Genomic DNA, 23,348 nt, shown 5'->3' with positions numbered 1-23,348 from the left:
GACACCAGGTAGGATGATTGAGACCTTTGCTCTTCCTCAAGGTCAGCAATGATGCGCTCCAATTCTCCTCGCTCTTCCTTTTCCACTGACTTGAGTATCTGAGCAGGACTCTGTGGCTGACTGACAGGCGACTCTCCTCCCAGCGTCTGACAATACTGCTGGATAAGGGCATGCTCATCCTCTCTAGAGCAATAAACCAACACAAATAAAGACAGCATAGTAAAACATTTATTATGTGAGCAAACATCTTTGTCAAGCTGAGGGATTTTGTTTGTTTGTTTGTTTATGAAAAAGGACTAAGAGCAGGAAATAAGCCTAAAAAATATACTGCAAAAAATCATGTAACTATACAACACACAGGAAGAAGAAGATTGATCTGCAGTAGTGTAAAAAAACAGTTTACTGTAATGTATGCATAAAGAACAAATGCTGCTGGTGGTTTGAAAAGAAATAATGAAAGCTATTAGAGATTACAATATTAGCAGAGACAATATAAACCAAAGATGACTGATTTGAAATGCCTTAAAAATAAATAAAACCAAACAAGCTATGTGGTAGTTCCTTTTTTTCTTTTTTTTTTTTTTGACCATAAATAGGTGACATTTTTAATTTTCTTTAGGAGATAATTTTGGTGTGCTCAATTTACCTAATGCAATTAGAGAGAAAAAAATCCCTGCAGAATTCTCCAAGAAGTCATAGAGTAACAAATCATCAAGTATCTAGCTAACACTGTGCACTGCACAAAGGGACTGACAGTGCTGCAAAAATAATGCTATAGGTTTTGAATTAGCATTATATTTCCAGGTTTTTTTCCCCATTTTGATATACACATGCAATACCTTGCAACTCTTCAGGGGTAGCAGATCTCCTCCTCCTTACAGATTGAGGGATAGAAATAAGCTATAACACTGTCCTCCTCCTGACTCGCACAGAAATTACCTTCTGGTAAGGAGATACAGAAGTCCTGACACTTTCAATTATGCTATAATGTCCAAATGAGTTTGCTTTTGTATAGGTGTGCCTTTCTTGCCCCGTTGCCGGCTTTTCTCCATAAGTAAGGTCAGATGGATAGAAAAGTGAAGGATACCATGTCCGAAAAACAGTTTACTTGCTTGCTTACTCAAGAAGAATAAATCAACAGCAGAAAAACATATACTATTCATCTTTTTAAGACAGAAATTGCGGCAGCAGTATGAACGCTGAAGAAAACCCTCCTTAAATTTTCTTCTTTGTTTGACTACAAAACAAAGACTGCATACCTTATGATACTGTGAAGTATTGTCCCTACAAACTTTACCCTAAAGATCTTCTACAGTTAAAGCATGGTCAACAACATAGAGAATAAGCCATGAGCAGTATATATACACATATTCAGATATCATTTAGAAAAGAGACTTCTTTATATTAAAAATATTTCTTGTGCTGACCTTTCTCCTCCTATTGTTGGAAAGAAGTAGCTACGAATTCTGCTACTGATTGTGGTCTGACATAATGAAAAGTACCCTCAAGGACTGCCTTTGAAAGCACATATGAAAAATAGGATGTTCATTATATGCAAAGTATTTATTTTCCAAGTAAAAGTGTAATGGAGCTTTTCAAGAGGCTTTTTTAAGTTTCCTGTCAGTCAATTTAACATCTTTCATCACAAAAGTTCCAAATGTACAGTCTCATTTTTGAATGAATAGTTAAACCAGTTAAGTAGAAAAATATACCCTGGAAGAAACAGAAGTTATTTCTGTGGTGACAAACAATCTATAAATAAACACGCATACAAGCAAAACACATCAGGTGTTTTACAGGCCATGCACATGGATTGGAGTTTTCTCAGAAATAAATTCAAGCTCTTGGGGTAATGGGAGCAAATTCGTGTGACAGGAGCAAATGAGAGTTGGAAACATACTGTTTGTGTAATGGAAGACCCTATTTTATCCTGCTGAACCAAGATCTTTTGGTAGCTCAGTACATTGATACCCATTTAAAAGCATCACCAGCATTACGAGCAAGACAAAATGACGACAGATTTAATAAATACTGATTCCTGGTGACTCTCTCTTAGAAAAGTACTTCTATCATGCAGCAAAGCAATTTTGTTGTCTGTAGTACTGCTTAAGACAAACTTCTTATTGAAGATTAATCCTATGGTAGAACAACACTAAACTATTTCTTCTCAAGGATAACTATTCACTGTCTACCTAAAGCTATCATGTGGTCTTCCATTTTCTGACTTGTCATTGAGAATTGAAAATCTAGACTATGACAATCAAACAAATGTGCATCAACTAACACTATACCTAAAAAATGCAAACCAAAACAAAAAAAAAAAATTATAGCCTGTGACAGTTCTATCCACTTTAAAAGTTCATGGCATTCTATTCCATATAAGTTCATTTATGGTATAAAGGTTAAAAACAGTCAGGTATGAAGAGATCCTTCCACAGAGCTCTGGTTGCATGTCACTTTGCTCCATCCTATCTTTTGTGATTAACTACTGGTTTGCAGAAAGTTTACATGTAAAATTGGAAAAGGAACCTAATTAGTGAGTTCTTCCACTTTTAACAATGAGTAGAAAGTTTAAAGGAAATAACGTAGATTCACTTATTTCATATCTGTCTTGGCTGTAGTCAGTACTACACTCATCAGAAGAAATGACAATATGGATCTTCCCATGCAAATGAATAAATGTAATGAATTTTTCATTAAATACAACTATATAATTAAAATATAATTGGGGTTGTATGTGCATTTAAGTCCCTCAAAAATATAGAGGATATCTGACAGTGTTATCTGAAAAAGAAACAGGATAGTGCTCCTTTTTTTTCTCCTCACCTACAGAAAAAGCCTCTAACTGCTTTCACTTTGCCATTACTTGAGTGATCTCAGGGAAACTCATCATCACTTGCTTTGTTATTTTGCATTTAGTCTAGTTAAAACTAAACCAAAAGCTAGTGCAGTTAATAGAGTTTGGATCAGGTCCTAATGTGATATCAAAAACCTCATGGTACTTCTCCATCCTTTAACCATCTTGATAAAAAACCCCCACCCTTTACAACTAAATTTTTGCCAAAGTGATGTAAAACCTTTTGGGGCTTCAACTCTGCAGTACACAGCAGGGCTTCTACAGCCCTGCAAAACGTGCAGAATCCCCTCACTGCGACCCAAACGGCTGCCCTTAGCTGGGAGTGTTGGCGATTCCATGTCACATCTTCAGCAAGCACAGAAACAGTGTTAAAGCAGACTAGAGAGAGAACACAGCTTTATCATCCAGGTTTTGAAACGGTGTTTACATATGAAGTGACACAGCGTAACTACACATACAGCCTTCTTTTGTGCAAGGGTGTTGATGTTGTCAGGAAAGGTTCCGGTGATCAAGTAGTTTAGTCTGCTTATTTTAATTTGGCATCAAAAAGCTGCTGTCTGTATTTTAAGATGATGAATTAGTTTATAAACAACTAGGTAGGTCATCTGAAATGGATTTTTTTAATATAGGGCTCTGTAAAGCTGGATTTATTATATTTATTTGAATTTGTTAAATCTGAGATTCTGTCAAGATTTTGCATTAGGTGTAACCTCATTTTTTAATGAAACTTATAAACCCCTTTAAAAAAGAGTTTACTTAGTAAATGCTTAGATACTTTTGACTGTATTGTGGTCCAGTAGGTGAGATCAACACAGCTAAATACAGATACTTTTATGTTTTGGACTCCCACTTATTCAGTCCAGAGAAAATTTCATTTCCCTCCTCTCTCACTGGTTCAGAGTCTCAGAAACTGTACAGGACAGACTGTGAATATTGACTGGTTTTTTAGGCATCACACCTTGCAACTGACAGCAGGCTTTTTCACAGGCTGGAGGAAGTGCCTGATAAAAGAAGTCCTCTGAAGAAAAAGCATATTTTTATCATCTGTTCCACCTCTGGTCTGTCTTGCAAAATTACTAGTTCAAAAAACCAGAACCTTGAACCTGCACCAACAAACCTCATGACTGTGATTAAGACAGATACATGAGTTGCACAGGAGTCCCAGGGCAGGGATTCAAAATGACCTACAGTGTTAAGGGAGTGACACACACTCTATGCCATGCAAACACTTTCATTTTGAGAATCTGGGACTGTCTTCTGCAGAACTGGTTGGAGATGGCAGTCAGCAACCAAAATGAAAGCACAACATCAGAATAAATTCCTCATCCTTTCTTAGCGGTTATTCTCCTAAATTCCCTGCATGCTTTGAGAAAAAGCTAGAAGTACACAAAGTCCTTCAGCAACAGTGACTGCAGTTTCTTTTCAGCATTTCACCACAGTAGAAAGCAGTAAAAATGACGTCTCAGGAGGTCAGACTTGAAAGAAGTACATCTCAAAGGAAAAGAACACCCTAACAAGTAAGCCCAGGGAAAATGGCCTTTGAAAAATCCTATTCTCTTTGTGGACGTATATTTTCAAGAGGTCTATTGCAAAACGTGCGTTATGTATGGAGGAAGCAAGAGGCAAATAATGTTGCATATAACTTCCCTTACATCAAGACTATGCTGTGGAAAGAAAAATTCAGATTTCCTGACAGTCACTTTTTATCAGTGTATTATTTTATCTGATTAAGAAAACTGATTGTTATATTAGATTTCAGATAGTAAGATGTGGGTATTTGTGAACCTCCTTCATCGAACATTTTCATTTTTCCTGGGGCTCTCATACTAAGCACCATGCATTCTAGTCCAAATAAAGTGTACCTTGACCTACTGATGCTATGAGAAATATTAGAATAAGGTTCAGGAAGGTAATCCAAAATGCTTTGTCTTTAACTTACTTGTTTTTCTCCTAATTTTATCATCACATGGAACTAATTTCTCATTGTGACAAGATGCCTTTTAACCACTTATATCACGTCAAAGTATTCAGATACTACATACTGGGGCTCCAGTTTGACTTAGGGCACACTGAGTGGCAGTGCCAGCTGGAAGTACCACTGGCCTTCACTGCTTGTTCCTACTCCTGCACCTGAGTGCACAGCTCCCTAACAGATACAATTTCAGGTATGTTCCAACTCTGCCTTCAGATGAGTGTGAAGTGGCATCAACAGTGCTGCAAGCATCAAGGTACCTGGTAGCAAAGGCATTAATCAGAAAACAGCTATTAAATATTCACATTTATACAGAAAGTATTTGTACTATGTCCAGTGCAATTAACATCAGTATGGGCTAGATAGGATAGTTCATACATTACAGGAATAAGAGAGTTACATTCTTGTCCTATACTCCTAACAGGTTTTTTTGTCTTTTCATTCTACTACACCATGATTTGTCAAATTGCGAGGCACAGCTTTCTGTTAGGGACACTATTTATCATTCTTTGTTGCAAAGACTTCATTTGCAAAGACTTCATTTTTTTCCTTATGCTCATCTTCACTTGTGAAAAGGCCAGTCTGCTATAAAGATGTCTTCACATGAATTAAAGCCAAAGAAAATTTGTCACAACAGTCTAGCCTAAACATTTAGAACTCCCTAATGCATGGAGAAGATGACACAAAGGAAAGACATTTTTATTCAACGTATTTATACCAGAAAACTCATGCATGAGAGCATTAGAATGTTTGTTAAGAAGCTGGACATACTACAGGAGAGACTATGACTGGTTTTGCTATCTACAAATATTTTTCCAATTGAGAAAAATGTTTTTTTAAATAGAATTCACATACCTTTAGGGAAGGGCAGGATTAGAAAAGCTTAGTTAGGGAGACAGAAAAAGTCATAATGACATTCAAGACAACAGGTTAGTTAAAACCCAAGAAATTTCTTTGAAGAATGTTTTCTTAATCAAATGGCATATTGCAAAACATTCCTGCAAAAAAACCCTCATGATGTTTAACTGATAGCAAAAGTTCTCTTATTGTCACTCAAATGTGGAAGACTTCTTACACATACTCTTTGGAGCATGAAGAGTGTTAAAAGTATTGTTGATGAGCTTGCGAACCTGACAAGATCAAAGCAGTAACTTTCCAATGTTAAGTGCAACTATGCCTCTGTTCCAGGTTCACACTAAACTGAAGGACTCTTGAGGATCAATAAAAATAAGATCACAGAACAGAACTCCAATTATGAGAAGCACAGAATTTGATTTCCAAACCAGTAATCATCTCCTGAATATTTGAAAGAATACCATAAAAAAAATGAGATTTTCCTCAGGTTTACAGCAGGGGCATCCGAGCTGAAAAAAAGTGCATCCAAATTTCAAATTGCTCCTTCAAATTCAGTGTATACAGAATGATTACACCATTCTCATTTCTATGTTAAATTGCATTTAAACAATAAGAATAGAGCTGAGCTATAATCCTAAATTCCCAGTGTTCCAGCTGTAGGCAACTTATGATCCAAACTGGAATCCAAACTTCATAGCTCTGTAGATCCCTGGAGAAATTTCTTCACCCAAAGGGTTCTCAAGCACTGGAACAGGTTGCCCAGGGAAGTGGTTGAGTCACCATCCCCAGAGGTATGTAAAAGACATGTAGATGTGGTGCTTAGGGACATGGTGGACTTGGCAGTGTTAGATTAATGGTTGGACTTGATGATCTTAAAGGTCTTTTTCAACATAATGATTCTATGATAACAGTTTAACTCCAAAATTTGAAATTCTTCAGAATTTTGTGAGTACTTCAGTATTTACCTTAACAAAAGCATGAATTATTATCTGCAAATAAAACAGAAAGTGCCACTGGGTACAAAGTTACTTTTCTTGACCTCCTTGGCCTCTAAATCTCTGCATATTTTGTTTGTGTAACAGTCCCCTTTTGCCAACAGGACTGAGACCCAAATTCAGAGGTCCCTCTCACATGTTGGTACACAAGTTCACCATGTTCATTCTTTTTCTTAAAATAAAGGTCATTTTTATAGGTGAGCAGGGAAATAGCATTAAAATCAACAGCTAATTTGCCAGTAAAAATTAAGCATATACACCCCCTTTTACCATTGGGATGGATGGTTGTTTGGTCTTTGTATATGAGTAGACTCATTAATTGCAAAATAAACAACTCAATGCAGTGCATGAGCATTTAACTGCCTTCAAGTTTTCAGCTTTCCTGCCAAATGACAGTATGTTTGCTTTTTTTTTTTTTTTTTTTTGGAAGGGAAATCAAAAGGGAATATTTTGGCTGCATTTCTCTCACTGGTGAGCGTACCAATGACAGAAATTCATGAAAACAGTTACACATGAAAAAAGTTTTATTAGTTATGTAAATAGAGTTAATTAAGCAGGAAAGAGGAAACATTTAACAGTGGTCACATGTGCTTTCCCAAAGCAAAGTATTTTAAATCTCAAGTTGTTAGTACATTCATAGGTAGAATAATTTCGTGATTAGATTTTCAAACAGTAAATGAAAGTATTATTGAGAACAACAGCATTTTCTAACTACAGCTGAACAATTTCTGCTTCCTCTTTAAAAATGCTGATGGCATTCATTAGTAACTTAAAACAGGTGGTCCCACTACACGGATTTAATTAATAGAACCAATGATACAGTGAGGTTAAATCATTCATGTATTTTTAGACTGAAAAAAATCAGATTTAATTCATCAGTAATTCAAGGGGTTCTAGGCTTTCCAGGTTCATCAACGCATTTTAATGAAGTTTTTTACAATAAAAGTGACACATAATTCAAAAAAGAAAATGGTGTTGATAATATTAATGTAGGACTGTGTTTATATACCCAAGTACAAACAGATGGATAAGCAGCCAGCAAACTGAAATATAAACAAGAACTAGCCACACTGTTCTGGCTCTGCAGAACCTTCAAAATATACATGATGTTTTTTCAATGAGAAAATTATCCTGGGAGTTATCACAAGCTTTTGACCCACTCCATTGTCCACTTCGACATAGAAGGATTTCTTTTCTTTTATGCTATGGTAAAAGCAGAAAAGGAATATAAACTAGAACCTATAGAGCTGTGACTTTTTTTCCAGTCACATGAAACATCCTCACTTTTGAAGCAGAATGGCTGACAAATGTAGAGTTCCCTTACAACATCAAATGAACACCGCCAACTTCTAGAATTGGTGCTTGGAATAATGAAATTCATGCAGGCATCCTTGGGGTCATACTTATTAGCTACTTTCAGTGGGACTAAGTCCTGTGTTACAACTTATGAAGATTATACCATGCATATATATGCACCATGCATATATTCAAAGTTCCCGGCAGCCTTAATGAGTATGAGTTACTTACACGCTTCCTGTGGTGGAGCTACTGTCCGTGAGGAAGGAGCCATTGGTCCTTTCCATCTGCGCAAGCCTGAAAGGCAGGGAAAGACCACGACTTTCAGAGAACATGTTGCACAATTGAAACGGGCAGTGCGAAGATCAATTCTACTTAGAAACAGCTCAGGTATGGCAATCTTGGTATACATGAATAGGAATAAATGCCTAGATTTTGTGACAAATCCCTATAATCCGGAGGACTTTTACGAGAAACTTGTGCTATGATTAACTAATCCTACTTGCCAAGCAACAAGGAACAAGTATATTTTCTATCGCTAGTATAATTATCATTAGCATCACCACAACTCTCATGGTAAAATTAGTTAAAAGAGATGTTTTCGCAGATGGTTTTCTTTTTGAATTTTATAAAGCTGGACTAACAAAAGAGGATGAATACTTTTTAAATATAGCACATGCAACATCTGAAATTATGCTTGGCAAATAACATCACACTGTGGACAGACAAGTCCTGGAAAACAACACAAAAACCAGTGTAATTACAGGGAGTCATTGCCTATGGTTCCTCATTTTGGAAGGAATTTATCTAAAAGGACTGGATTATTATACTTTATATATAAAAGGCCATACAGCTCTTTAAAATCACAGCAGACATTTTCTGTATATTCAAGTTTCTAGGAAAGATATACCTTATGTATGTGCGACACACATACAAAAATCTAAGAACACTCAATGCTGTGCATATACATTGGACTGCACCAAATACAGCTATTTCCTTTACTATAAAGATTATCTTAATTTCACACGTATTTTTGCAAGTGTGTTATGCATTATTACAGACATCTTCAAACTTCTTTTTGAAAACAGTGTGCAAGGCCCTAAAGAAATGGGAACTCTGTTTTAGCATGGAGCAAGCTTGCCCAGCTGTACATTTGTTAATATCTCTCAGGGTTGAAGGAGGATAAACAAAAGCGCACACAGGATGTTGTTTGAGCACCTTGTCCCACCATGGCTGGGGTGGGACATTGTGCTCCAACACCTCCCCTGAAGAGAAGAACAAGCTTCTAAGTGACTACAGACATTCAGATCATCTCTGCTCTGGGGCATCTCAAACAGGTCTAGTTCATGGTAACATGCTTACAAGTCACCTTTGTAATGCTGCTTAGCTCAGCACCTTTAAGTCTTTGATGAAAATGCATAATAAAAGATCCAACTAGAAAGCAGACAATAAAAAATATGTGAAAGTTACAGAATTATGTCTTCATTTTTTAGATTGTTACTAGAGGAAAAACATTTTGAATAGTTTTAGACAGCTTGCTTATGTAGTAATTAGTATTTTTTAAGTTTCTGATTTTGCTAACCAATGTCTGCACATTGCAGGTACAGATTTAGCTTTGTATCCTGAAAGAGTCCTGAACAGTGCATGGTCCTCCTTCGGGCAAGTCTAATCCAGAGCAGAACTGGTAAGAGCCAAGGGGAATGAGAGCGAAAACAGGTATTGCACCTAGGATCTCCCTTGATCCTTAATGTGAATCCAGAGTTCGAGCTTCATCTGGGCACAAAAAGCCACAGCATTGTGGCACCACAGTCTGAAAAAAGGACTTAGGGAGACAGAAAATTCTCACATCTTTCCAGAGAAGTCTAATTTATTTGTTCCATGGGTTTTAATTGATTACAGCATGGCCTAAGTTATAGATTCAAAGAAATGTTGGGTGATTTATACGAATGACATGTTCCAAGTAATTGAAAAGCACTACACTATGCTACTAATGACAGATGAAAATATCCATTGCTGGGGGGGGGGGGGGGGGGGGGAAGTTGAGGATGACATAAGCTCTGAATTTGTATTCAAAAAGCTGAAGAAGTTAACATTGTTTATTAGTTGTGGAGAGCAGATACAGCAATAAAAATACCCAAAGCAAAACCAAGTCAGTTCCCATGGTAATATGGATTAATTTCTTCATTGCCTAAAAGTTGGGTGGTTACTTATTCTTGAGAGGGTATCTCTGGTTGGTGCTTAACCGTCACCAGCCCTGAATGTACAGAAGAGAATTCAACAAAACACAGAAGCACTGAGATGGACTTAGCAGAATAGACATTTTATCATGAAAGGACTAGGGTGACCCCATAAAAGCCAGAACATAAAGCATCTGTAATTATTATATGCTCTGCTAAAAGTTAATGGTAATGCATAATGTCAACCTTTCACAGAAGAAAATGAAATTCTGGATCTAAAATCCTACAGAGAAAAATTATACACCCAACAAGTTTATTTTATTTCAAAGGTTAAAAATGAAGAAACAAAAGGAAAACAGTACATTTTAGGAATAACGCACGGTAATTCTGCAACAGTTTCCATTCTGTATGACAGATGATGGATTTAATGCATCTATTTTACAGTTAAGGACTGTATTCAGAAGCTAATGATTTAAAAACATTTCACTTACTTCTGAGTACAGAGAATTATATCTTTTTAATAAGTAATGTCCAGCCAGTAGAGTATATTAAAATCTGCAGCAATCAATCACAAAACGCAGTGAACTGGTGAGAAACTCTTACCTAGTAGCATACTGCTCTATCCTGGAGTGTGTGTCATCATGAAACAGCTGTGGAGACTGGGAAGGACTAGTTGACAAAAAAAATAATAAAATAAAATAAAATTAGTGGTGTCTAAAGCAATTTATGATATAGAAAATGTTATTTTTAAAGTAAGTTAGACTGATGACAAATAAATAAATTCACAATATCGCTGAGGGGGTTATTGCTTTGAGTCAGCCATGCCTTAAAGCTCATGCACATCAGATTAGTTGCAACCAAGCTAACAGAAAACAACCAGTATACTAAGCTTTCCAGACAAAGGCGTTCTGCGTACTCACTCATATTGCTCTGGCCACATACTGATGAGAGTGATAGGACTGTAAGGAAGAAAAAAGAAAAAAAAAAAGGAGAAAGAGAGAAAGAAAGAAAGAAACTATGAAACAAAAACTTTAGTGCCATTTAAGCAAGAGAAAGCTGGAGAAAACAAAATATTTTAACCAGCAACCCACCTAAATCATTTGAATTGGCAACAATTGATGTAGAAAAGAGACAGCAACAGATACTGCCATGTATCATGGAGAGACAGGAGACTGACTTACAAACTTCATTTTGTTAAATAAAAATCTATTTTTAAAAAAATACCAAATCAGTGTTATTGATTGATCTGCAGTTCATGAACCGTAATCGGTTCATTTAAATTCTGCTCAAGTACTGGAGCTTTCATTTTAAAATAACTAGAAAATACATTTACAAAAAAAAAAAAATCGAGGAGAAAAACACACTACCGACAACAAAAAAACCACCATAAGTCAAAGTTATCAAGGCTTATTTTCCGCCTGCATAAAAATAATCAGAGGTAAATACATATTGTATTACATTCTGACACTTGAGTAACTATTTAGGATTTTTTATTTTCTTTATTTTTTTATTTAAAGGAATGTATTTCTGAGTTTTGCCACCTGCAGGGGAGACAACCAATACCAATAGTTTCCTCGGCATGATGCTGGCAATTTATCTGTATATTTCCCACATGACTGGACCAAGCGAGTTTTATCCTGACCTGTGATTACAGCTTTGACATTCCAATTTCTGGCACCATTGGCAAGCTTTCATCACATCAAAGCAGATTTGCTTTCCTGTGTTGGTGGCAGCTGAAGACAGCCCCAGTGAGTAACATTTTAACATTTGAATGTGTGTTGCTTCCTTAGAAGCCAGGCCATCAATAATGCCAGTTTTCAGATTACTTCCTCCTGGTTCTTAAACTGCTAATGAGCAGGTTTTGTTTGTTTATTTTAAATAAAATGCACAGTCCTCCGGTCATGGAAACAGCGTGAACAATGGCACTGGGCTGTTGCATGCAAGCAGAGCGTATATGTTGAAGCTTCACATTTGCTGTTGTGAGCTACGCAGTGCTGTGTTCAGATGACACAGTCGTGCCGCAGACTCCAGGACATCAAGGAGAGTCGATCCATGAAACTACTTCTAGTGCCCTGTCAACACATCTTCATTTTGCTCTTCTAAGAGTGTCCTTTGCTGACAACTACCAAGTAAGTAAATAAAGTGGAGTATTTCTGCCAGCACCATAAAAAATCCTGTGGAGACACTGAGAGTGCTCTCTTTTATTAGGCCATGTATATTTCTGAAGCCTGTAGGAACCTAATTGGCTCAGAGATTTCTAACTCCAGGGACCTTGATGTAACCAAATAAGCAGTGCAGTTCCTAAAGCCTAGTCTCCCCAAAGCTATAAAAGTGTTCTCTGTAAAACAGTCATTCAGCCCCCTCCAACACTACTTGCTAAAGTCCATGGCTTCGTGATAAAATGCTTACAAAAGTCAAAGTATAAAATATATTACTTTTTCAAAAACAGGCAAGATTTTCAAATACTGTGAAACAATGCATAGAAAATAATACAGCACAAAGCTCTACAACCACTGTTGATTATTTCTCAGGTTTCACTTTTTTGTTTTTAATGGTATAGGCCAGTGACCCAGGACCAATTACTCTATAATCAAGCTTACGTCTCCAAGTTGTCACCCTCCAATACTGTTTGCACAGGTAGGTAGCCAAGTCGGGGATGCTTTGCGAAATACTTCTTTGACCGGAATTTATTCTTCAGCACCTTCGTGAAGTCCCGTACATCTTCCCCAGATGTTGTCTTAAAAAGTTAAAAGAAATTAAATTGAACATCGCTGAACAGCATTGAGATAATACTGCTGCTACTGTCCTGAAAAACGATACAAGGAAGAACTTAAAAATGTTAATGATATTAAAATTGCCTTTTTAGTGTCCTGAAATATGGTACTATAATAACGATAATGCATCTACAAATTCTCTTCTACTGGAAAAAACAGCAAGGCTTCAAATTCCCAGCAATAAATGCACCAGATTTACCAATTACTTTATAAATTAGAGAAAAACTGAAACCGGTTCAAGTCTTAAGCTAAATATTTATAACCAGTCTTACAAACCACAAAGATTTAATTTTTCGGAAAAATAAAAAAAGGCAAATCAGTTTGCCAGATACAGGGGGATACACATAGCCATTGAAAGCAATCTTGACAGAATACTTATACGCATGAAGCTTGTGACTCACCCCACAGACAGAAAAACCTTGTAATGGCTCTGCTGAAAAAATACAGCTACACAGTAATGGCTTTGTTTAAAAAAAAAAAAAAAAAAAACAAACACACAACCAAAACCAAACCCGACAAAAAATCCCAAACCTAACACAGCCCTCTCTGTTCACAAAGTGCCACAAAATACTACCTGCCTCCCATTCTATACCTAACTAGAAAACTTTATCATGAGATGGGAGCAGTATGTGCTATACCATTGTCTGCTTCAATGGCCAAGTTTTTCATGAGCATTTTCTCAAGTTGCCAGATCTCCTCCTACAGGATTCTGCCACTCTCTGTATCATTCCAGAGTCAAAAAAACCCCACAGATGAAGTGACAGCCATTGTACAGGCACTGTTCAAAGCCACAGTCAGAGGCAGGCCTGATAAGAACAATTAGTGCCTGAAGTAATAAACTCACAGACTGATTCAGTCATCTTCTTACTATCGCAGGATAAGACTATTACAAAAATTATCCACAAGATTCTTCAAGTCTAAATTTACAAGTTACAATCAACAACTCCTTCCCATCCCCCAGCTTTTTTACTGGTCTCCATTGATGTAGCCTCTTCCAAAACCAAGAAGTGCTTAGCCCCATCCCTCACCCCCACATGACATTGTGTTCTTTAGAACAAAATTAAAATTGATGCAACTGCTTTTAAAAATCAATTTAACTGGAAATATTCACAGCAATAATGGCAGCACTGCTTTGGTAATACTATTCACTTTAATTCTGGTAAAAAGCAGGGATACAAGGAAAACATGAAGGCATAAAATACAGGGTGAAAATGGCAATAAAGAGATCTGCAGGAAGAAACACTAGTATATGATATGTCTTTAAAGTGTATGTGCTTATAGACTGTACTGAGTACTTAAACAGAATGGTCCCTATCACGTGTAGCAGTTACTATTAAGCATTTCCTCTTGCAACTGCAGTGAAGAAGTGCCCATTCACCTCCCGCGTTAGCTGAAGATTTGCAATGGCTTCTACAGATTTCCAGCCCAAACCCTGTAACAAACTACAGATTGTATTTCTGTACCCTCTGCTTTGGGAGAAGCCTGTTAACATAAAAGAATGCCAAAGTGGATGGATATCCATAGGGAAAACAGAGTAAAGACTTTTCAGTTTTGTAAATTTTTTCCATTACATACTACAAAGAGGCCTAGAAGCAGGTGAGGGAAACTATTCTCTCATTTTATTCTCTATTGTCAAAACATAAAAATACTTCCCTATTCAACTACGTATTTTAATGTATGTATAACATATGCAGTTAAAAATTCTAATGCAGATCAGACGAGCAATAAATGTTGTAGTAATCCAACTGATGTTCGTTATGAGTTTCTCACATGTGGATTTTACAAGTAACAGGAAACTGAGCAAATCTGGGATTAAAGGGTGTTTGAACCTCCAAATTTTGTGACAGGTAAATTCAGGGAGGGCTCACAAAATCATTCTGGGAAAGCATCTGCTCTCCAATCAACTGCATCATCCAAACAAGGAACGTGAGGCAGCCCAAAGGGCTGCTTGTTCTCATGCAACAGTAACTCCAGCAGATGGAACTCTGTCCCAAGGCCAAGGAATAAAAGTTTTAGTACCTACACGTTGCAGAAATAAATGTCTACTGAGCTGCCAAACTTTTCCTCTGGTATACTCTTTATTTGGCTTGACAGCCTGACCCAGTTCCTTGGAAAGACTAATATGACCGTGTACTGACTGAAGACAATAAATACTAACCAGTCAAATCTGAGCAGATATGGAAGAACTATTTTAATTTGCACGCAACTAAGATGCAACTCTTAAAAGTATTTCTTCTCTGTTTTTTGCATATAACCACATTACATAATCCAAAATCATGCCAAGAGAGATGTACTATACGATTTTACTTTCGAAAAAGAATAGCCTGGTACTATTGTGTAGAATCTATCTACTAAATTAAAACCAACAGGCAGCTTGTACACTTGCTTGCATCATGACATTTCGACTATTTGCACACAAGTCAATAGCACAAATACCACTATAGTTACAAAACTACTTCAAAAGCAAAGAAAAAAGAAATCTTTCCTTCACTGAAAATTTTAGCCAAAAGACCATGCTTTCAAACTCAATTTAAAATCTCATTTCTTAGAACAAGACAAAGTTCAGGAGGGAATAACTAAGATCCATGGCTGGCACACATAAATAAGTAAAAAACCATCTGTAGCAGAAGCTCTCAAGGAGAAAATCTGTAACAACTGACAAACTGGTATTAGCACTCTTCAATATACCAGCCAGGCATAACTGGAGTCCTAAGTCACAAACTAAAAACAGATAAAACTCCTTGTAAACCCACACAAATTTAAGAAACTGGGATTTACATGGAAAGCAGTGGAAAAAACAGAATATGCTGAGACATGGTTTTCATATGTAGGTTAAAAAAACAGTTGGTATATATTTTTAAGATATTGGAAATAGAACAAATCTTTGTTGGGAAAAAGTACTACCAAGAGTGTAATAAACCAGTTGGAGAGCTCTAAATTAAAAAATGTATAAAAATTATAAAAAACACAAATACATAAAACACATAACGTGAATAATATAATACTTATAATAAATACATACATTTTCTTGTATTTACTTCTCAGTATTCACTTTTTCAAAGAAAAAATAATGAAGTGATAATGAAAGCCCAAACAATTTCCCATTCTTTTTACTGCACCTACGTATGCAAAAGGACTAGTCTGCATCTAAGTCATCATTCTCTTAATTACATTTCTTACACTATGCAGTTTAAAAAGAAAAAAACAAAACTTTTTTACATCTCTATTTTTATTTCTTGACATTTTATTTATCTGTAACATCTGGTAGAAGCTGTACCATGAGCCTGACTGTTCTCAATGAAGAACAAAATTCTTAGACCTACTTATGGTAACAGCTACAGTATGTGCAGGTATGATGATAGCTGCATCTTAAAGCAGCTGTCAGCTAGGTACCACCGGGAGGCTGGGAAACTCCCCAGCATAGGATGTGGGGTAAAGAGACAGATACTTCTTTCCTCCAATTCTTTTTTAAAAATTGACACTTAAGAATGCAGTTCACCAATAACTTAAACACATGTTTAGGTGCATACATTCATCCTCATTCAACAAAGCTTTAAAAAGCATCTCACGTCCCTTGATAGAGGCATGAGATAGCATAGCACAAAAATTAGGTTATTAAAGGTATAACAACTGTATTTATGGCTGTCACTGCCACATCAGTGATGTATGCACTGTGTAACATTGTGAAGATTACCCTTCTGGGACCACTTGCAATAGGGGCATTTCATAGCAATTTCTCACCAAGAGGAGAGATGGATTATAAATTGTGCGCGTATTTTAGTTTAGTCCAATGAAATCCAGCTGTAATTTCAAGAGGAACTAACTTACCTCAGAATGTAATGGAATTTAACAAATTAAGTTGCAAAAGGGTAGCAGAACACATAAGCCAGCTATCTGAGCAACTGTTAAGAGCGAGACCTAGAGGAAAGCACATTGCCCAGCTGCTAGATATCAAAGACTACCCTGACCAGATAGCTATTCTTGTCAAGGCAAAGAGTAATCTCTGAACTCCACAGCTGGAAGCAACGTTCTGCATGCGAAACAGCCAGATTCAACCACTCTTGCTGTTTTCTTTCATCTTCCCACAGAACAATCCCATATTGATAACAGCGAAGCGTCATGCTTGGTACATTGATAAGCATGTCAAGATCAAACCACTGACTTACTTATGCCAGTTTGTTGCTTATAAAACACTGAGGCTGCTTAATGTTTAGGAACGTACCTGTCTTTGGATGTCAATAGTAATTAGATTTTCAGATGACTTACCTGGCAGACAAGTCTTAACAGGCACTATTGCAGATAAGCTTTATTGTGCCTGGAAAAAACATTTCAGTCTAGGGTGAACTATCATTCAGCCAATAATTTCTGATGTCTTGCCTATAATATTCTGAGTCCTATCAGGGAAACAAAATTCTAGTTATCTGGAAGATGAAGGGGCTAACCTTTGCTGCCATCGTTTTGTATAGGAAGGCTACAAAAAACCCAGTTCCCAAAATAAGGAGCTGTGCCAGGCAAGTGTAGTGCCACAGAACAAAAAAAATCGATTATACTTTCATTGAGGCCAGGAAGTAAGATTACTTGCAATGAGAAAATTTTCAGAACTGCTGATTTGATATTTGTACATTACCTTAGAAAAGCTGCTTTTAAGGTTTTACTGTGGAATATAGGAGTTGTGAAGTGGAAACAGTTTGGAGAAAGAAAACTGATGCAGTAACTATTTCCATCTGAAATTCAAAGGACCCATTGGTATAGAAAGCCACATTAATATAACACAAATAACACTACTGAGAGAATTTCCATTCCCAAAAAGCTAAAAATAAATCATGTAGGTACTTATGTAAGAGTATTCCAGAACTAGATGCTAATAAAAATCTTACAAAATTTTTACACATCTCTGTATAAAATTGTACATTAAAAATCCTATTTCTCAATTTTGTCAGAGAAAGACTATTTAAAGGTAAAAAAGTAACTATATTAACTTTGCATTTCTACTACTTAGAGACAGTAATGTTTTCAGTTCCTTACCCCACCCATCTCTAAATCCCAAAAGAAAGAAAAAAAGACATGACCGAAGTCATTATTATGAATTTTTGCATTTCTAGGATCAAGAAAACTAAATTATAAGCTAGGATGAATGCTACATGGCATTACAGATTAGGATGCAATAACTACCTGGTGTAAATGGCTCTATTCTGAAATTATGAAGCAATTCTCACCTTATGAAAGTATCACGAAACTCATCAAAACGGAGAACTGTCCCCTTGCAAATTTAATTTTAAAAACAGATTCCTTAAGCCATTCTCCAAATTATTTTAAATTTAAGTAGAAGTAGCTGAGCTTCTGAGAAATCCCTTCATACCCTAGACTGAACTGCTTACCTGAAGACAATTGAAAGGTCTTCCCTCCATCTGTGACTAAGCTCCAGTTCTAAATGCCAGCTTTATTAATCAGGGAAGCATTTTTTTTCTAATTATTGCTAGTATTCTTGGTATAAATGTATTAATACACATTAACAGAAAGAAAGAGAAGCTAAGTTTTATTAATGCAGTTGGATGAGTACATGTATTTGTACTCTGCTTTGGAAAACCGGCCACAAAAGTAACGTTTTAACATCAACAGCCTTTGAATTTGGTTAAAAAGGTAGAGTAGGTGCACTCTTCCTATTCACGCTACCTGTACTGTAATATAATGGATTCTAAGGAACAATTCATTGGCCTTTGGTATCTTCTTTTTATTTATTTTTTTTAATTTCACAGACCCAGCTCTATGCTATTTTTCAGGCATTATTCCATTTAAACATATAAGCTATTCTACTAACTTACTGCAAAGAATTTTGCAATTCTTGACTATTATATTGCATTGAATGAGTTCAATACTTAGAGATGTTTAGTAACAAATTAGTACAGCAACCATACTGCATTATTACAAATAGTAATAATAAATAACACTGGATTCTTTATGTGAAATCAATTCTTTATTCCTGACCTAATTCAGATAAGATTAGTTAAAAATGGATTGCATGTAGGTACTGATTATGGAAGTCAAACAGGCATATAAGAAGTCCGTTCATATAATGGGTCATTTCTTTTTACAGAAATGGAGCTAGCAGAGTATACTTACAGCAGGACCCAGGAAAAATTCCAGCTCCCGTATTCAACTTCCAAATTAATGGGGGTCAGTGCTGGACCTCTAATTTTACGCATCACCTAAATTATATGCCATCCCTTTTATTCCACTCTACCTTAAACTGCCCCAATTTCCTTCTTGTACCTCCTATACACTTGCCTTCCCTTCACTCACTTTAATCAAGAATGTCATCTTATTCTCCTTATTATCCCATAGTGGATTCACCTCATTCCTCCCATATTTCATGGAAAGATGGGGCTTTTGCCTTAGGTTACCTTATTTTGCACTTAATATTGCTTTTAAACTATATTCTTTTTGCAGCAGTAACAGAAAACTTCATTATAATACAAGCTGTCCCTAGTCCCAGGGACAGTGGGGATTCCTGCCATTTCCAGAATATATTTTTCTGTATGACAGTCGTTACTTGTAAATGAAATGGCTCACAGTTACATTATGTGAACACGTTTAACAAGAACTGAGAATTTCTCACAGATATCAAATCTGCTGTTTCAGACAAAGCCTGGAAGTCATCAGAAATATACCATCCTGTTCTAGGGACAGTACAATACCCCATACCAGATGTAATCTGTATTTGACTAATGCAACAGGAAGGGTATCTTATTCTGTGGACTGGCAGCATTATCTATTTTGACACACCTTAGACCTCCATTTCTGAATTTTCTGTACACTACAGGCATTAACAAAGAACATTTCTATTCCATGACCATGATATAAACTAAAGATGAGGTTTGAGAGAACTTTATAAGGAAAAAGAAAAAAAAGTGAATTTAAGAAAAATACATCTCAAACATGTTCAGATTGTTTGGGTTACGTTGGCTAAAGAGGCAAGTAAACAATCAGTATCACTGTATTTTTAGTGATGTCTAATAAAGGAAACACCGTAGACCTCCAGATCCTGAGGGTTAGAACAATCATGTGAGTATGGGCAAAACCGGGCCTATGTCATACCACAAAAACAGTATAAAAGAAAATCAGAAAAAGACCTCTGAAAAGAGAAGACAAAATGTGAAAAACAGTGGCAGAATATAAGAAACATTAGAACTGGCTGAAAAACAACAAAAACTTTCTTCAGAATGTAGCCTGGCATGCCAATTTATCAATCAAATCCTAACATTAGGTTATGGAATTAATGAAAATAAACAAACATAACTCATGGTTTCTTCTGATCATAATGAAATGAAAACACTACTTAACAGAATTTGAATTCTGCTACAGGATACACATTGGATGAAAAAGAGGGGGAAAACAGAGGTAATAAGCCCAACTACTAGAGCAAAAGACAGTCAACTCAATTTTTTGCTAAGAAAAGAACCCACAGAACCTTGTAACTTTATTGGAAATCAGCTCTAGTTACATTCTGGTCTGCCTTTGTTTTTCTGAGCATACAGACCTTTCACCACTGTCATTTAAATTACATAACAATTATCCTGTTAATTTATTTGTAACTGAGTTACAATTCTTAAGAATGTAAACAACTATCAGATTAAAAAAAAAAGTGGTACTGTGTTGTAAAATTAACTTTTGTTAGCTATTGCAGGCAAACCTCACACCAGTTTTGGATGGAAACTGTCAATTCTGGTTTGTTGGGGTTTTTTTTCAGCTACACACCAATTTTTAAATATCCCAGTAAACAGTAATTACTCAGCAGAATGAAACACGACATCCTTTCAACCACATTTTCACGAAGCAAGAAAATCTTGGACATGAAAGTAAAGATCATGCACCTTTAAAAATATTAAACTGCATTACTAGAATATTAAATATTCTTTACTATGGTATAGCAATGGTAAAGTGAGTCCCTTTCCTCTGACAAGTTCTCACCCTTATAGAGAGAGAGAGAGTGTGTGTGTGCATGTGCAAGTATACAAGTACAGAAATTATATTTAATATTCCAGCTTTTTACAAAACAAAAGTGAAGTTCAAGTTCTCTAAGAGGTGGATACTTCTACCCATTTCTACAGAATCCAAACACTACTCACATAAAAATCAGCAGCACTAGCAAAGTCCCTGATGACTTCGAAAGAGAAAGGCAGGAAGACAGGCCCTACTAAACATATGAAAAAGAAATCTTGGCAGAATATCTAGGTGACAGAAGACTATGAAAAAATTTAGACCTCAAATAATGCAAACCCAATTCCTTAGGACAGTCAGTAAATTGGTACTCACAGGTATACAATACTCCACCATTGGGTAATGCAATTTATGCCCCTTTGCTGTACGGCCAGAAAAGAAACAGCTCTGACAGACGTCATAGTTGAAATGTTTTAAGCTCCGGTACCTATGGCGACATTAAACAAAGCGATTAGAGCTTCCTAAGTTTAGTTCTAATATTTACTTGTCATTAAGCCTCACACGGCAAATTACTCTCTGAAATGGTGTCATCTGCTTTTCAGCAGCAGCAACACAAGGACATAACGAGTTTGTTGGGATTAGCTCAGAAAGCACCTTGAAGCGCAGCGGCGTGTGCGACCAGGACACGGCACGGCCAACACTCCTCAGCTGCAGACCCGGGGGCACCGCTGCCACTCCAGCAGCTCCACAGGACACGGGAAACCCACATAGTCCACTCACGACCTTCCTACACTACACAGGTCACCTCACTGAGTATTTAAAAGAAATTCCTGCCTTCTATAGCCATATAGAGAGCCAGTGTCAAGCATCTGTTGTCCAAGTTGCTTTGAAGCAAAAAATCTTACAGGCATCAGCTTCATAGATGAACAGTTTATAATTTTAAAGTTCAAACTGACTTAAAACTATACTGCTTTAGTTCTACTTTTCCTCTCTTTATTATTCAGATGGTATCTCAGAAAAAACATTTATAAACCAGACTGGTTCACTTTTATATGTTTTTACATTTACCAGTTAGCTTAAATGTTTGTACATCATTTTGATGCTCAGAAATTCTAAACATGTTTCAGAAAATAAAACTTGAGAAGTCATGAATTATAAAAATAACATAAAATTAAGCTTAAAAATTACACTGATTTATTTACCTTTTTTTTTAAGAGCATGTATATGTATAAACAAGGTAACAAACTTATACAGTATCCCTTGTATTAAATGCAGCCACCAGGAGCATGATATTCTTTTTGTTTTTAACTAAAGATGACTAACGCAACAATTCAATTCCAGATTCCACCCAGTGTTTTTTATAGTATGGTTGTTCTGACTGGAGAGGTTATATCGTTTGTATGAAACTAAAATGAGAAAACTGAACCAAACTGAATAGCTACTGAATACTTAAAGTTTAAATTAAATTGCTTCCTGAAAGCAGTTTTCAGTACCATTCCACATTTTTCCCCTGCTGAGTTTTATGTTTTGTTTTGCAAGAGAATACGTGTCTATAAACATAAAGGTTCACTTTTAAGGATGCTGATGCAACTGTTTATAATCTTTACTCAGAGTCTGTCTGTTGAATGGCCACATCTACCTTCTGCTAAGATGCTAGATGCTTTTGCTGTTGCAGATCTCTAACCTTATTGTAGAAATTATTTAGAATGAGCCATTCCTTTGTCTTCCTTTCTCTTCTTTTCTATCTCTGTGACCTCCTTCTCCACACAAAATATTTCAATACAGACGAGATTCATCAGCCACAATTTAGGCATCTAAAAGATATCTGAGCTGAACCTTTGTCACCCTATGCTCCCTCAAGCATTAATTAAGAAAAATAGGAACATTTGAGGAATTTCATCTCCTCTTAAGACAGGCAACAAAGTTTGATCAGATTAATTACTTTTGGAAGTACTCACATAACTATATTTATAGTAAAAGAGGAGGGTTGCTAGCTCAATCTTATAAGACTGACTAAAGTCAGCATGCCTAAAGCTAGATGAGATGAACCTGACCTTAGGATTCATATTATTATCCTTTAAAACAACAGAAAGAAGGAGAAACAGAAAGCATGGGGACCAAAAATTACTCATCTGCCTAGATACTGAAAGAAAAGTCTTAGAATCACTTACAAGAAAGACTGCTTTGTATCATTCCTAAATAATACATTTGACTTCATGACCACAGCAGAGGAAAAAGCCAGTTATGTTTAGCTCTAGTCCCTACTTTTTTTTTTTTTTTTGTATCATTTTATACACTGGAGCAATCCATTCACAAATCAATGTTACTTGTAACAGTACTCACTAAGGGTACTAACTATTTGGTGCCCCATGATGCTAATTCATAGTAAAATCACACAGTTTAGGAGGATAACATGGAGAATACCCCTGGTGTCGTTTTTTCTCTTAGAATCACAGCTTCCTTTAAACAGACAAAAGTTAGATT

The 23,348-nt window shown here is 36.2% G+C and overlaps 1 protein-coding gene across 4 annotated transcripts in view; it reads right to left on the bottom strand.

The window, feature by feature from the left end:
- Positions 1-23,348, bottom strand: part of UTRN (utrophin) — a 386,688-nt gene that overhangs the window by 15,247 nt on the left and 348,093 nt on the right. For all 4 annotated transcript variants that reach the window (XM_069786921.1, XM_069786920.1, XM_069786922.1 and 1 more), the window contains 6 exons: positions 21,240-21,351; positions 12,753-12,889; positions 11,073-11,111; positions 10,756-10,821; positions 8,207-8,272; positions 25-183 (listed from right to left, as the gene is read on the bottom strand). In XM_069786921.1, the coding sequence (XP_069643022.1) occupies positions 25-183; positions 8,207-8,272; positions 10,756-10,821; positions 11,073-11,111; positions 12,753-12,889; positions 21,240-21,351 (579 nt within the window). The remainder of the gene's footprint in view (positions 1-24; positions 184-8,206; positions 8,273-10,755; positions 10,822-11,072; positions 11,112-12,752; positions 12,890-21,239; positions 21,352-23,348) is intronic.

This window comes from Haliaeetus albicilla, chromosome 7, assembly GCF_947461875.1.
Source record: "Haliaeetus albicilla chromosome 7, bHalAlb1.1, whole genome shotgun sequence".
Classification (NCBI taxonomy): Eukaryota; Metazoa; Chordata; class Aves; order Accipitriformes; family Accipitridae; genus Haliaeetus; species Haliaeetus albicilla.
The sequence above is the reverse complement of the archived record's forward strand: the minus strand, read 5'-3'. Positions and strand labels throughout refer to the sequence as shown.